This window comes from Dipodomys ordii, unplaced genomic scaffold (assembly GCF_000151885.1).
Source record: "Dipodomys ordii isolate 6190 unplaced genomic scaffold, Dord_2.0 Scaffold120, whole genome shotgun sequence".
NCBI lineage: Eukaryota > Metazoa > Chordata > Mammalia > Rodentia > Heteromyidae > Dipodomys > Dipodomys ordii.
In genome coordinates this window covers 2,855,132-2,870,340 of record NW_012267336.1, presented here as the reverse complement: position 1 = coordinate 2,870,340, position 15,209 = coordinate 2,855,132, and the positions used below count along the sequence as shown (strand labels likewise).

The 15,209-nt window shown below is 45.6% G+C and overlaps 1 protein-coding gene across 1 annotated transcript in view; it reads right to left on the bottom strand.

Annotated features, from left to right (window-relative positions):
* Positions 1-1,113: 1,113 nt before the first annotated feature.
* The window catches only part of Slc26a8 (solute carrier family 26 (anion exchanger), member 8), a 57,670-nt gene continuing 43,574 nt past the window's right edge, over positions 1,114-15,209 (bottom strand). Inside the window, exons 12-20 of the mRNA XM_013029607.1 lie at positions 13,863-13,958; positions 12,045-12,151; positions 11,882-11,951; positions 10,432-10,524; positions 10,188-10,319; positions 8,092-8,463; positions 4,012-4,066; positions 3,731-3,912; positions 1,114-1,837 (exon numbers count right to left, since the gene is read on the bottom strand). Of these exons, the coding sequence (XP_012885061.1) occupies positions 1,367-1,837; positions 3,731-3,912; positions 4,012-4,066; positions 8,092-8,463; positions 10,188-10,319; positions 10,432-10,524; positions 11,882-11,951; positions 12,045-12,151; positions 13,863-13,958 (1,578 nt within the window). The 3' untranslated portion in view covers positions 1,114-1,366. The remainder of the gene's footprint in view (positions 1,838-3,730; positions 3,913-4,011; positions 4,067-8,091; positions 8,464-10,187; positions 10,320-10,431; positions 10,525-11,881; positions 11,952-12,044; positions 12,152-13,862; positions 13,959-15,209) is intronic.

The window sequence follows — 15,209 nt, the reverse complement described above, 5'->3', positions numbered from 1 at the left end:
CCCTGGGTTTGATTCCTCAATATCACGTAAAAAGAAAAAGTTGGGGAAATGATGCCTTGGCTCAAGTGGTAGAGTCCTAGCTTTGAGCAAAAAGCTCAGAGACAATGCCCAGGCCTGAGTTCAAGACCCAGGACTGGCAAAAAAAAAAAATCCTCTTGCTATGTTCTTTTGTTTTTGTCAGTCATGGAGCTTGAACTTTGGGGCCTGGGTGCTGTCCCTATGCTCTTCAGCTTAAGGCCAGAGCTCTACCACATAGCCACTTCTAGTTTTCTGGTGGTTAATTGGAGATAAGAATCTCACAGACTTTCCTGCCCTTGCTGGCTTTGAACCTCGATCCTCAGATCCCAGCCTCCTGAGTAGCTAGGATTACAGGCTTGAGTCACCAGAGCCCAGCCTCACACACACACACACACACACACACACACACACACACACACAAAAAGACAAATAGTGGTAGACATGTATGAATCTGAAGGTCAGAAGGAGCTGCATTCTAAAATGACATTTTCCTCAGCTGGTATCTGTAGCAGGTCTATGAATGCAGGGGCATAATAAGATGTTGATCTCAGGGCAAAACAGAGCAAGTGTGTTCTACTTAGCATGTCCCTGCAAGCCTCTAGGCTGGCTACCTTTAAAATAGGTAAGCAATTGGTACAGTAAAACTATCTTATAAACTCCAAATGTTACTTTTTTTTTTTTTTTGTCAGTTGTGGGGCTTAAACTTAGGGCCTGGGCCCTGTCTTAGAGCTTTTTCACTCAAGGCTAGTGCTCTATCACTTTGAACCACTTCTTGTTTTCTAGTGATTAATTGGAGATAAGAGTTTCAGGCCAGGGCTGGCTTTGAACTGTGATCCTCAGATCTCAGTCTCATGAGTAGGGTTACAGATGTGAGCACCTGATGCCACATTTTCTTTTCCTTTATCATCTTGGTCCACCGTATCCATTTGACATTCCTTTGGGGACACAGAGAAGGGAGAGGGGGGCAGGAAGGATCAAAAAAGAAAAAAAAAAGCAGACTTGTATATTTTATTTGAGCCTCATCTCTGGGAAAAAAAAAAAGGGACAAGAATGAAAATTACAAGTAAGGCAGAGATGGTCTGGCACCAAAGCACCGCCGTGGGATGTATGCAGAAGGAAATTCACAGTACTATGTGCAGGAGGTGTAATGAGGTAGGGAATCTAGCGATGACTGCTGTCATTTAGTAATGTGAAGTTGGCAAGTGGAGTCACAGAGTGAGCATGGCCGGGCCCAACCAGTCTAGGTCTCCCGACAAGTGGCCCTTTCTGGATGGGGAAGGACTTGCCGAGGTTTTCTGAGCCCTTATTCCCAGTTCACCTCCCAGGCATCCTCACTGTCAGTGCTCTCTCATGAGTAGAAGCCTGTATTTTGCCGTTTCCTGTCCACAGGTTGTGTCCGAGGCTGCAACTGAGAAGAGGATCTGGGAATCACAGGCTGATATTCAGGCAGTTTCTGCCACTGACCGGGAGACCTTGGTTTGGTTTTGGGGTCAGGCCTCCTCTCTCTTATCAAGTCCAGATATATGTCCTTGGGCCCAAGCTCAGGCTCATGCTCGGGCTCTAGCTCAGGCTCGATCTCGGGCTGGGTGTCAAATTCTATTTCAGCCTCCAGCTCTGATTCAGGTGCGAGTTCTGATTCAACCTCTTGATCCATGTCTAAAGTGATTTCCAGCCCATTCTGATCTGAATCCAGGATGGGCTCCAAATCCATTTCAAACTCCTCTTCTATTGGCTCCTGGGTCTTGGTGAAGCTCTGGGTTCCACTTCTGGTGATTTCTGGAAGATTACTGCCACTCATTTTATATCTTGACTTGTCATTCTGAAATACACACAATCAGATGGATTAAAGTTGCCAACTGATTTAACTCTTTTTTTTGTTTTTTTGTTTTTTTTTTTGGGGGGGGGGGTCCGGTCGTGGGGCCTGAACTCTGGGCCTGGGCGCTGTCCCTCAGCTCTTCAGCTCAAGGCTAGCGCTCTACCACTTGAGCCACAGCGCCACTTCCGGCTTTTTTCTTTTTGCTTATGTGGTGCAAGGCAAGTGCTCTACCACTGAGCCACCTTCCCAGCCCCGCTAACTGATTTAACTTGGAGCAGTCAAGGCACTTCACAATGCAATAGGACTTAGCTTACTAGCATCAGGAATTCCTGGCAAAGTAGAAAATATTCTTACCTAAGTCTGATTTTCATCTTTATTTTCTCAGTCAGTGTTCTTTTGCCTACATTAACCCCTAACTTTTTGGCTCTGTAGTTTTGCTACCCTGAGATTGATGTCCAACCATTTATTTTATTTTTTTTAATTTTTTAAAATTGGTTGTGGGGCCTGTACTCTGGGCTTGAGCTCTGTCCCTGAGCTCTTCAGCTCAAGACTAGCACTCTACCACTTGAGCCACAGCATCACTTCGTTTTCTGGTGGTTAATTGGAGATTAGAGTTTCATGGATTTTCCTGTTTGGGCTGGCTTTGAACCCCATCTTCAGATCTCAGCCTCCTGAGTAGCTAGGATTGCAGTTGTGAGGCACCAAGCCCCAAGCTCCCAGGCTTTTTGATTTTATTTATCTTGCTAACTCCCAGTGTATCCTTGACAGGGCTAGGCAGGGCAGGCTATTTGTGAGCTGGCCTCTGGCTCTTTCTGACTCCTTTGTTTCTTTCTTTCTTCCTTTTTTTGTTTTTTGTCTGTGAGTGGTTGGGCTTGAACTCTGGGTATTGTCCCTGAGCTTTTCTGCTCAAGACTAGCACTCTACCACTAGAGCCACAGCACCACCTCTGGCCTTTTCTGTTTATGTGGTACTGATGAATCAAGCCCAGGTGTCTAGCCATGCTAGGCAAGCACTCTATCACTAAGCCACATTCCCAGCCCATTTTTCTTTTCTTTTTTTTAATCTTTGCTCCTGCTTTTCCTCTGGTTTCCTTTGGCTTTTTCTATCTCTAGCACATCCTCATACATTTATCATACTCATCATTCCATATCACATCCAAGAGGATTAGCCAGCCTCCCAGCCTCCTTTGTGTTCCGGCTGTACCTCACTTACATTTCTATCCTTAGACCCTTACTGCATTTCCATATTTATTTACACATCTGTCCTTTACTAACTAGCTTTCCATGACCCCAACACCAGTCCTGCAGCTTGAACTCAGGGTTTGAGCACTCAGTCCCTGAGCTTTTTTTTTTTGTTCTCATAGCTAGTGCTTTACTACTTGAGTCTACGCTTCATGAATGGTTTTTTGGTGGTTTATTAGAGATAAGAGTCTCATGGACTTTTCTGCCTGGGCTGGATTTGAACTGTGATCCTCAGATCTCAGCCTCCTGAGTAGCTAGGATTACAGGTGTGAGCCATTGGTGCCTGGCAATCATATTTCTTTATTTTTATTTCTTTATTTTTTGGGTCTGGTTGTGGGGCCTGAACTCTGGGCCTGGGCGCTGTCCCTCAGCTCTTCAGCTCAAGGCTAGCGCTCTACCACTTGAGTCACAGTGCCACTTCCAGCTTTTTCTGCTTATGTGGTGCTGAGGAATCGAACCCAGGGCCTCATGCATGCAAGGCAAGCGCTCTACCACTGAGCCACCTTCCCAGCCCCCTGGTCAGATTATTTTCAACCTCTCAAATTCTGACACAGCCATACTAGAACAAAACAACTCTCCTTCCCTTTCCTGACTATTGTTCCTCTTCCCTATGCCCGCCATTCTCCCCCAGCCCCAGTGCTTCACTTCATCCCACCTTGTCTGTTTCCGAGTAGGTTTCTTGTATCACTGTCTCAGACTCATCCACACTTAACTCGGACTCTGCCAACTTCCTCGTCACAGCAGATAGCACTGCATCATGGAGGCTGAGGAAGAACTGGGCTTTGGTGATGCCTTCGTCAAAGAAATCATTCCTCTCAAATGCCCTGACCACAGAAGCTGCAAAGAAAACCCAGCATGCACACAGTTGTCAGCACCTAAGGAGCAGAGCCCCCAAGGAGTAAGACACAGCCCTCATCTCGGGTGGAGGGTACTCACAGTGGCATCCTGCAATGAGCACCATGATGTTGGCATTTCGGAAAGCATTGCACATCTGCAGAGAGACAGGAAGGAGTGAGGACACTTTGTACACACTAGGAAAGGCCTTCTAACTAGCTGAATGGGAAAACCTTTTTGATCATCCACGTGTCTGGAGTATATGTATCTCTGCCCTCCAAGTCTGCTCTATGAACTTTCTTGCATGGACTTCTGTGGATCAGGAAATGTCTAATGTGCTGGGAATGAAGACAAGGCCATCTCAGGTGGGCTTGGAGGGGGTGTGAGAGGGAGGGCTGCTCCCAGTCTCAAGGGTGGGGGACAGTTCACATAGAGGATGTTTGTACGAGGAGGCCCTGGATGGAGACAGGCTTAGGTGTGATGGAAGAAGCCCTTTGGAGAGTGGTCTCAAATAGCCCTATCTTAGTGTTATTGCTTAGTGATTGTGTGGGACCGTGGAAAAGAATTCAGAAACCCTGAGGGTCACATCCTAAGCTGCTCTGCCAATTTGCATTTGATTTCAGTAGAAAATCACATCCTTAGTATCAGGTAAGCAAACATCACATACTGACCTCAGGTTTACTCCAGCCCATACAAGAGCTCTGGGGCATCCATCATCAAGTTCACTCCCAAGCCAGTCAATACTAACCATAATAATCTAAGACTGAGTAGACTTCAACCCTAGGTGCTAAGTTAAAATGTCAAAAACAAAACAGGTGCCGGCGGCAGTTTAAAGCCAGCCAGCCAGGGCAGGAAAGTCCATGAGACTCTTTCTCTTCTTTCTTTCTCTCTCTCTCTCTCCCTCTGTCCCTCCCTTTCTCTCTCTTTCTTTCTTTCTTTTCTTGTTGTTGTTGGTCATAGAGCTTGAACTCTGGGCTTGGGCGCTGTCCCTGTGCTCTTCAGCTCAAGGCAAGCACTCTACGGCTTGAGCCACAGCGCCACTTCCAGTTTTCTGGTGGTTAATTGGAGATAAGAGTCTTATGGACTTTTGTGCCTGGGCTGGCTTTGAACTGCTATCCTCAGATCTCAGCCTCCTGAGTAGCTAGGATTACAGGAGTGAGCCACTGGGGCTGGCCATTAAACTCTTATCTCCAATTAACCACTAGAAAACAGGAAGTGGTGCTGTGGCTAAAGCGGTAGGAAGAGTGCTTGCCTTGAAGTAAAAAGCTGAGGGATAGCACCCAGGTCCCGAGTTCAAGCCCCATGACTGACCCCCCCCCCCACACACAAATAAAAAGAAACAGAAACCGATTCTGCTTCATCTAGTACTAAGAAGACACAATAAAGTTGTGTGTGTGTGTGTGTGTGTGTGTTGGTACTGTGGCTTAGGCCTCATATTCTCCTTTATTTATTTATTTATTTAAATTTTTTTTGCCAGTCATGGGGCTTGAACTCAGGGCCTGGACACTTTCCCCAAGCTTCTTTTGCTCAAGGCTAGCACTCTACTACTTGAGCCACAGCACCACTTCCAGCTTTTTCTATTTATGTGGTACTGAGAAATCGAACCCAGGGCTCCATTCATGCTAGGCAAGCACTCTACAACTAAGCCACATTCCCAGTCTATTTATTTTTTATTCAATGCTGGCATTCTATCACTTGAGCCACACCTCCATATCTACTAATTAATTGGAGGTAAGAGTCTCATGGACCTTCCTGCCCAAATTGGCTTCAAACTGCAATCCTCAGATCTCAGCCTCCTGAGTAGCTGAGAGCCACCAGCACCCAACAACAAAACCATCTTTGATCATGTGGTGAACCCTAACAGTCATTTGGTGGAAGACCACCACAGATGGACTTTAAATGACAATTAGTAGGAAAGGGAAGTTGTTAGCAAAATGAGCTCCCTTCCCATAACTTAGTACCCTCCTTCCCCTCTCCACGGCTTAGCACGCTCTCTTCCTAGGCAACACCAGGCCCATTTAGTAAAGCAGTAAATAATCAGCCTCCACCCCTCTTTACCTTCTCCGGGGCATTTCTCTGGGGCGGCTACCACCATATAAGGCATGAGGAGCCCCTTAGAGTGACCTTCAGGTCTGGGCAGCTGCAGGACCCTTATCTACTATTTGGGCAACCATAAATCCTAGTCCGCCATGATGAAGCCCCTGGTCCTCATGTCCACACCAGGGTCTCCAGCTCCTATCTCCTTCTAGCCCCTCATAAACCTCCTAGTTACATAGGTCACGTCAGACAGTAGCCGGTGCTGCTTCTCCCTTCTCCCTTGTGAGAAGGGGTCTTGCTGGCCCCTTTCCCAGCAATAAACCTTCCTTTGTTCTCTGTACCTGGATGTCTGCATGGTTTTCTGGCAAAGTCCAAATAATCTAACAGAAGTCCCTTGAATTAAGGAACAAACTGGGTGATGTCACCAAGAAGAAAGGACTAAAAGGATTTTTTCTTTTTGCTGGCCCTGGACTTGAATTCAGGGCCTGGATGCTGTTCCTGAGCCTCTTTTTGCTCAAGTGCACTACCACTTGAGCCACAATGCCACTTCCAGCTTCATAAAAGGGTGAATGTACTTAGTGGTGTGAAGAGAGCATTCAGGATGCTTCAATCTGGTCTATTGCTAACCAGGATGAAAGGGAGAATGCAACAAACACAGATAAGCTGGCAGAAAAGAGAAAGACTGCTTATTGAAGCTGAAGCAATGAAAAAAGCTGGGCACAGGTGGCTCATGCCTGTAATCCTAGCTACTCAGGAGGCTGAGATCTGAGGATCCGGGCTTGAAGCCAGCTCAGGGCAGGAAAGTCTGTGGGATTCTTATCTCTAATAAATTAATCTGAAAAAGTATGAAGTGGTGCTGTGGCTCAAGTGGTAAAACACTAGTCTAGAGCACAAAGAGGCTCAGGGACAGTGCTCAGGCCCAGAGTTCAAGCCCCTGGACTGGTTTAAAAGAAAAAAAACAAGGGAAAAGAAAGAAAAAGGAAAAAATGAAATAAGTATGGGTCATTATGCTAAACTGTGTGCTCCATACAGAAAGGAGAAAAATGAGAATTGTCCAAGACCCCAAGATGATAGAAGTCAGGACTCAGGGACACAGTTTTTATTTTTTATCTTTTGTGCTGGTACTAAGGCTTGAACCCAGGGCCTAATGTTCTTGTTTTACTTTTTTTTTTTGCTTCAAGCTGGTGCTGTACCACTGGAGCCACACCTTCACTTCTGGTGTTTTGTTGGTTAATTAGAGATTTGAATCTCATGGAGTTTTCTGCCTAGGCTGGCTTCAAACTGCAATCCTTAGATCTCAGCCTCCTGAGTAAAGAGGATTTCAGGTATGAGCTACTAGCGCCAGCAGGGACACAGTTTTGAAGGAAAATATTCTTTTTTTTTTTTTTTTTGCCTGAAAGCAATAGAAAGGAAAGTTGGGAAGATGGTACAGGTACCAGACAGAGGGCCCCAGCTTGTGGTTTCATTTCACCCCAACTTTTCCCACCTGAGCAGAGGACAAGCAGTGCTTGGCTTAGGGAAGCTGAACCTAGCAAGAATCATGGTGAGGTGTGTGTGTGTGTGTGTGTGTGTGTGTGTGTGTGTTTCCTGATAGCATTACATGTAACTCTGCGGGTGCACAGGGAGCTACACAGTGGACATGGCCCAGATTTCAGCTTCCAGGGTGATAAGAATTTCCTCTTTTTCATTCTTTGAGAAATAACCAATGTTTCCTGCTTCCTGAGCCAAGCCTGCTTCCACAAATCGGCTGTGAGTAATTTTCTTTATTTGATGATTTTTTTTGTTTTTTTTTTTTGCCAGTGCTGGGGCTTGGACTCAGCATGGGCACTGTTCCCGAGCTTCTTTTGCTCAAGGCTAGCACTGTACCACATGAGCCACAGTGCTACTTCTGGCCTTTTCTGTGAATGTGGCACTGAGGAATCGATCCTAGGGCTTCATGCATGCTAGGCAAGCACTCTACCACCAAGCTTCATTCACACCCCATGCTGATTGATGTTAAGCTAACCTTCAGTGTTCAGATTTCTGGTAGCCTAGAAATTCTCATAACAGCAGATCCATGACTGGCAGGAATCCCTGGGCATGGGGAGTGAGTGTGGGTGGGGAGTGGAGGGATGGAGGGTAAGGCAGTGCCTTCTGGGTACTTACCTGTCTTAAGACAATCGAAGCCCGAGAATCCACATAATGCACCATGGAGAAGTCTAGGATGATGGTGTGGATGCTGGGCTGAAGGGAGCATTCTGAGTAAGGGATGATGGATCTACTCCTATCCACACTTTCAGTATTATTGTCCGGCAGTGGAATTGAGTTTTGTCTTGGGGGGGATGCATAAAGCCAGGTTTTGTCCACCTCCTCATAGTTTTGCTCTGGATATCTCTGAGATGTAGAAGATATTGTGTAGGGCACTTGGTCCTCGGAAGAATTTTCGCTCATGTACATGTTCTCAAAATAGGAGCAGCGGACCAGGTTAATGGATGATTCAGATTCCATTTTACTTTCAAATCGTTCTAAGTAGATGATCTAGGACAACAGAGGTAAAGGAGGGCTGTGGTTAGACACCAAGGAGGACTGGGAGTATTTGCAATTCTGCTTTATCTGCCTACTAGCTCACTTCCCTCTCTCTTATGCAACGTCTCCCCAAACTAAGCTACTTTCATCTTTCCTCATCCTCACTTCCCAACCTCCTGTGTCATCACTGCCATTGCTATGGCCCTCATGGACTAGATTTAAAATCACTCTTTGATTTATTCCCTTCCTCTATGCCTGCATGCTAATGAGTCTCTAAAGGTTAATAATGCTGCGTGCGCGGCGCGCGGTGTATGCTGGTACTGGAGCTTGAACTTTTGCATTCTTATTTGGCTTTTTCTGCTCAAGGCTGGTGCTCTACCACTTAAAGCACACCTCCACTTCCAGCTATTTGGTAGTTAATTGGAGATGAGAGTCTCTCAGGCCCCAAGCCGGTGGCTGGAGCTTATAATCGTAGCTACTCAGGAGGCTGAGATCTGAGGATTGTGGTTCAAAGCAGGAAAGTCTGTGAGATTCTTTTTTTTTTTTTTTAAGAATCTTTATTTATTTATTTTGCCAGTTCTAGGGCTTGAACTCAGGGTCTAGGGGCTGTCCCTAAGCCTCTTTGTGCTCAAAGCCAGCACTCTACTCTGTGAGATTCTTATCTCCAATTAACAACTAGAAAACTGGAAGTGTTCCTGTGTCTCAAGTGGTAGAGCCCTTACCTTGAGCTGAAGAGGTCAGGGACAGAGCCCAGGCCCAGAGTTCAAGCCCCACAACTGACAAAAAAAAAAAAAAAGTCTCTCAGATTTGTCTGCCCAGGCTGGTTTCAAATCTTGATCCTCAGACCTCAGCCTCTTGAGCTAGGATTACAGGAAAGAGCCATGGGTTCCCAGCTCAGAACACAATCATTAAGTCACTCAGAAATGAAACCAAGGAATGCCTGATAGTCTCAATCACCAGCCATGCTCTCCTCCCCAACCGTAGTCAGGACTTTGCCTATAGATTCATGCCAGAACCTCAACCTGAAAAAGAAACAGGGATCTTGCCGGGCGCCAATGGCTCACACCTGTAATCCTAGCTACTCAGGAGGCTGAGATCTGAGGATCTCGGTTCAAGGCCAACGCGGGCAGGAAAGTCCGTGAAACTCTTATCTCCAATAAACCACCAGAAAACGGGAAGTGGTGCTGTAGCTCAAGTGCTCTAGCCTTGAGCTGAAGAGCTGTGGGACAGCGCTTAAGCCCAGAGTTCAAGCTCCACGACTGACAAAAAAAAAAAAAAAAAAGAAAAGAAACAGGGATCTTTATTCCTGAGTAGAAATCTTCCAGTTCCAGTTTTCTCTCTGTGGTCCATCTATAAGTCAAAATCCCCTGAGGGTTTTGATGTGTGTGTGTGTGTGTGTGTGTGTGTGTGTGTGTGTGTGTGTTTGCGTGCACGCGCGTGCCAATACTGGGGCTTGAATTCAGAGCCTAGGCACTGTCACTTAGCTTTTTCACTCAAGGCTAGCTAGCACTCTACCACTTGAGCCACAGATCCACTTCCTGCTTTGGAGATAAAAGTCTCATGGACTTTCCTGCTCAGGCTGGCTTCAAACTGCAATCCTCACATCTCAAACTCCACAGTAACTAGGATTACAGACATAAGCTACCAGTGCCCAGTGATTTTGTTGTTGTTGTGGTTGTTGAAAGAAACTTTATAAAACATGAAGACAAAAGTAGGAACCAAGAGGCATTTCTTACCCTGGGCTCCGGCTGAGGTTCTTCACAGTCACAAAAGCATTTGCAAATACCGGCACCCTGTAGACTGGTGTCACTTTCATTAAACAGCATGAAAATGTCTTCTTCTCTAAGAGGCACCCGTATCAAATCGAGCTGAAAGACAGAAGGGAGGAGAGAGTACTAGAAAAAAAGGAGGGCCAAGGGGCAGGAGAAGGATGCTTGGCCCACAATGGAGCATGTGGAAAAAGGGAAGGCAGTTGGCTACCTCATTCAACAGCTTTTGTTTTATGTGGTGTACATTTACATATGTGATGGAGTTACAGAACTGGAAGATTTTTACCCCAGGGATGAGTATAACCTGCAAGACAAAAACAGAAGTTGAAAGACAATGTGCAGGCTTTTTTTTTTTTCCAGTCCTGGGGCTTGAACTCAGGGCCTGGACACTGTCCTTGAGCTTCTTTTTGCTCAAGGCTAGCACTCTACCACTTGAGCAACAGCACCACTGCTGGCTTTTTCTGTTTATGTGGTACTGAAGAATGGAACCCAGAGCCTCATGCATGCTAGGCAAGCACTCTACCACTAAGCTACATTCCCAGCCCTCTTTTTCTTTTTCTTGAGAAAGTATTTTGCTATGTAACTAAGGCTGGCCTCAAAGTTCTAATCTTCTGCTTTGGTCTACCTATACTAGGATCACTTCAACTATCTAAATTCTTTTATGAAGGAAGCTTTCAACCTGTTATAGAGTCCATACCCTTCCCTGTTACAAAGAAAAGACAAGGCTGGAAAGGTGGCTCAGTGGTAGAGTGCTTACCTTGCATACATGAGGCCCTGGGTTTGATTCCTCAGCACCACATAAACAGAAAAAGCTGGTAGTGGTGCTGTGGCTCAAGTGGTAGAGCACTATCCTTAAGTTGAAGAGCTGAGGGACAGTACCTAGGTCCAGAGTTCAGGCCCCATGACTGACCAAAAAAAAAAAAAGCCAGAAACATTTTGCTTATTTATTTAAGTCATGGTACCAGGGCTTGAACTCCGGAGCCCATCAGTCTCCATTAGCTTTTTCACTCAAGGCTGGTGTTCTACCACTTGAGCCACACATTCACCTCTCTCAGATTGATCTCACTTCTGTCAGATTGGTCTGCCCAGGGTAAGTTCAACCCATGGCCTTCCCATCTCATCCTCCTGAATAGCTAGAATTACAGGCATGATCCACCAGCACCTGCATTTTCCTCTCATTTTTCACCCTCTGCTTTTTCTCTTTTCCATCACATTTCTCACTCTTCTCTTTATTCTTAGCCTTCCTCTTTTGGATCCTTATCTGATTGCAGAACTATCAGGACTGAGCTGCTTAAGAACTGGTTCCCGGGGCTGGGAAGGTGGCTCAGTGGTAGAGTGCTTGCCTTTCATGCCTGAGGCCCTGGGTTCAATTCCTCAGCACCACATAAGCAGGAAAAAAAAAAGCTGGAAGTGGTGCTATGGCTCAAGGGGTAGTGCGCTAGCCTTGAGCTGAAGAGCTGAGGGACAGCGCCCAGGCCCAGAGTTCAGGCCCCACGACCGGACACCCCCCCTCCAAAAAAACAAAAAACTAGTTCCCTTCCCCCAGCATCTGTCCTTTGTGAATGGGACTTCAGCATGGCCTACAGCAGTGAAACTAGGCACTGGGCTTGGTGCAACCCCATTCCTTTGGCCAAACAGTGGTGCTGATTTTGGCTCCTTACCTCCCTATAGTCAGTGACACTTCTGTAAATGTTGGTGTTAGGAATCTGACCCAGGAGCAGAATCTTCGTTCTGGAAAGAAACACACTTGACTGTAAGACTTTAGGGAAGCCAGGCTTTCCCTCACCATAGCTAACCTCCTATTACCTACCCCAGACAAAGTACCTGTGTGACCGAACCGTGATGATGAAGAAGGTGAATATCAGGGAAAAAAAGAGTCCAACATCCAGTCCCAGAAAAATTGCAGACAAGAATGTCACCATCCAAATAACCTTGTGGAAAAGGCATTGTGGGGAAAAAGCAAGACCGGGAAATCAAGAATTCAGCAAAATGGAGAATACCAACCCTAGCTCTGATTCACCTCCACCTTTCCCTCTGTACACCTGGGGTTTACAGAAAACATTCCATAGCAATCAGTTGGACCTTCAATCAAGGCTGCCTGGCAGTTCTTCCATGGAACTCTCCTCTCCCCTCCCCCCCCTCTTTCTCTCTCTGGAAGCTTTGGTGTCTTCATATGCAAGAGATAATGCTAGGTAGTGTACAGGCTGTGTTAGTAGTAGACAGCTCATTTGCAAGGCAAAGCACTCTACTACTTGAGATACATACATACACACTCACATACATACATACAGAGCTTTATAGAAATCCCACTTGTAAAGCAACCCAAGACACTAAGCAAGGGTGGTTATTTTCAAGCCTATTGTAGTTTTACTATCAGCAGGTGACCTTAACCTGCATAGTCACAGAAAAAAAAAAGCAGGCTGAAACTCCCTTCAATATTTACCTCCTCTTCCCCCTGCCACAGTATCCCAACACAACATTCACTTGTTCTCTTCAGTCCAATAGGACTGTGCCATCTTCCTCCTGGACCAGAAACTCTTTCTGTGCATTGGATCATGGGCCATCTAAGCCCCCCATACTCCTTTGCCTACGGGGTCCTTCTGTCATCTTACTCTATTGCCCCATCTTTTATTTCTTGTTCTTTTCCCATTCTGTTCTCTTGTTTGTGTGCATCTCAGAGCAGCAGGACACTCCAGCCCATACTCTGTCTGGTATGATCAAGACTGGTGCCCTTTATCCTGGAAGGTATTTACTTCATTAGATTAAAAGATTAGAAGTCAGGGCTGGGAATGTGGCTTAGTGGTACAGTGCTTGCCTAGCATGCATGAAGTTCCACATAAATAGAAAAAGCCAGAAGTGGCACTGAAGCTCAAGTGGCAAAGCACTAGCCTTGAACACAGAGAGGCTCAGGGACAGTGCCTAGGCCCTGAGTTCAAGCCCCAGGATTAGAAAAAAAAATTAAAAGTCACTCAAATATGCACTGGATGACTTCCTTCCTTCCTTCCTCCCTTCTCCCTTCTTTCTCTTTCTTTCTGTCTCTTTTTCCCTTCCTTCCTTTCCTTCTTTTCTTCTTTCTTTCTTTCTTTTTTTTCTTCCCTTCCCTTTCCTTCCCCTCCCTCCCTCTCTCCCTTCTTTCCTTCCTTCCTTCCTTCTTTCCTTCCTTCCCAACTGTATGCAACTTTAGCCACTTAATTAGTCTTTTTTTTTTTTAATTTTTGAGGCTTGAACTCTCAGAGCCTCTTGCTCTCACTTGGCTCTTTTCACTCAATTCTGGTGCTCTACCCCTTGAACCACACCTCTACTTCTGGCTTTTTGATGGTTTATTAGGGACATCTGCCTGGACTGGCTTCAAAACTCAATCCTCAGGTCTCAGTGTCCCCTGAGCAGTGAGGATTACAGGTGTGAGCCATTAGTTCCCCCAGTATCTTTCTTTACATTTTGCATGGTTGGGATGAGGGTTCCATTCCTGTTCCAACAAACTTGGTACCTCCCCACCTACACTTGTAAAGCACAAAGAATACAGGGCATTGAAGAGTTGCTAGTGTTCTTCATATCCATGGCAGATCTCTCTTGTCTGTTCTCTTTCTCTCTGTGGCCTTCCCACTCTGTCCTTCCCTTCCTCACCCGGGCTTCTGCACTCACACAGTCATACTGGTCCTGCCTCCACAGAGAGGGTAGGTGGTAAATGGTTTCAAGGTAGGGCAAGACGTTGCTCAGGATAATACCAGCCAGCACAGCCTGTGGGAAAAGGGAAGCCCTGCTTCATTTTCCTTTCCGGGGGGCAAAGCTTCCAATCCCCACAAAGGAATCACAAAAAGTTAGTCAGCCTTGTCCCTTTGTGTTGCTGTTTCACTTAAAAACCGTGTCCAAGCTCAGATTCATGGTTCATTCACATAAAAACTCTCCACGTTTTCTTTACTCTCTTCCATAGTTTGTTAAACACGAGACCACGGCTAAGGCTAAGGTCAAGGCCAAGGCCTGACTGATTCATCCACTCATGCTGCAGCATTTGATTCAAACACACCTTTCTAGATCCACTTTATCACTCATGCAAATAGTGACCAAAAAAAAGTAGCAAAGATACCCCAACAATCTTAAGCCCCACTCTGTTTCAGTGCTGTTCCTGGGGTGTGGGGACAAGATCCTTTGGGCATTGGCACCTCTGGCTACCTGACCTCATTGAATCTGTTTTGACTGGAAACCATTCGCAGGTGGGCTAATAAAGTAGAGAGACTCTGCTCAGATAAAACTCTAAAACCATCTCAAGTGGACTTTTAATCAAGTTCAATCATGATAGAAAGCTGCAATTATTTCACTAATAAGGTGCCATTTTTAATCTGTCAAATTAAACAAATTAAAAACATCATGTACATGATTCTTGAGTATAAATTGGTTCTTCTCTTTTGGGAAATCATATCAGGAAATGCTGCTAAGTTTTCCCCTAGAAACATTGGTGTCTCACGCTACAGACTAAAGAAACCAACGATTTATACAAAATTTGTACAGTTAGATTACAATGATGCAAAGTGATATCTATTCATAGAAAATGATGTTTAGATAACATCCTCAAATGATAGTGGTGGTTTGTTTGTAATTACTGGTGATATCATGAATTTTCTGAAGGTTAAAAAATTGAACCTGTCTACTTTTCTTTATTTCTTTTTTTTTTTTTCTTTTTTGGTCATGGGGCTTGAACTCTGGGCCTGGGCGCTGTCCCTCAGCTCTCCAGCTCAAGGTTAGTGCTCTACCACTTGAGCCACAGCACCACTTCTGGTTTCCTGGTGGTTTATTGGAGGTAAGAGTCTCACGGACTTTCCTGCCTGGGCTGGCTTTGAACTGTGATCCTCAGATCTCAGCTTCCTAAGTAGCTAGGATTACAGGCGTGAGCCACTGGTGCTTGGGACCTGTCTACTTTTCTAATGGAAAGAATGTTTTTTAAATATGGGAAATAAAAATCTATACTTAAAGTAAGATTAGTAGAACACTCTT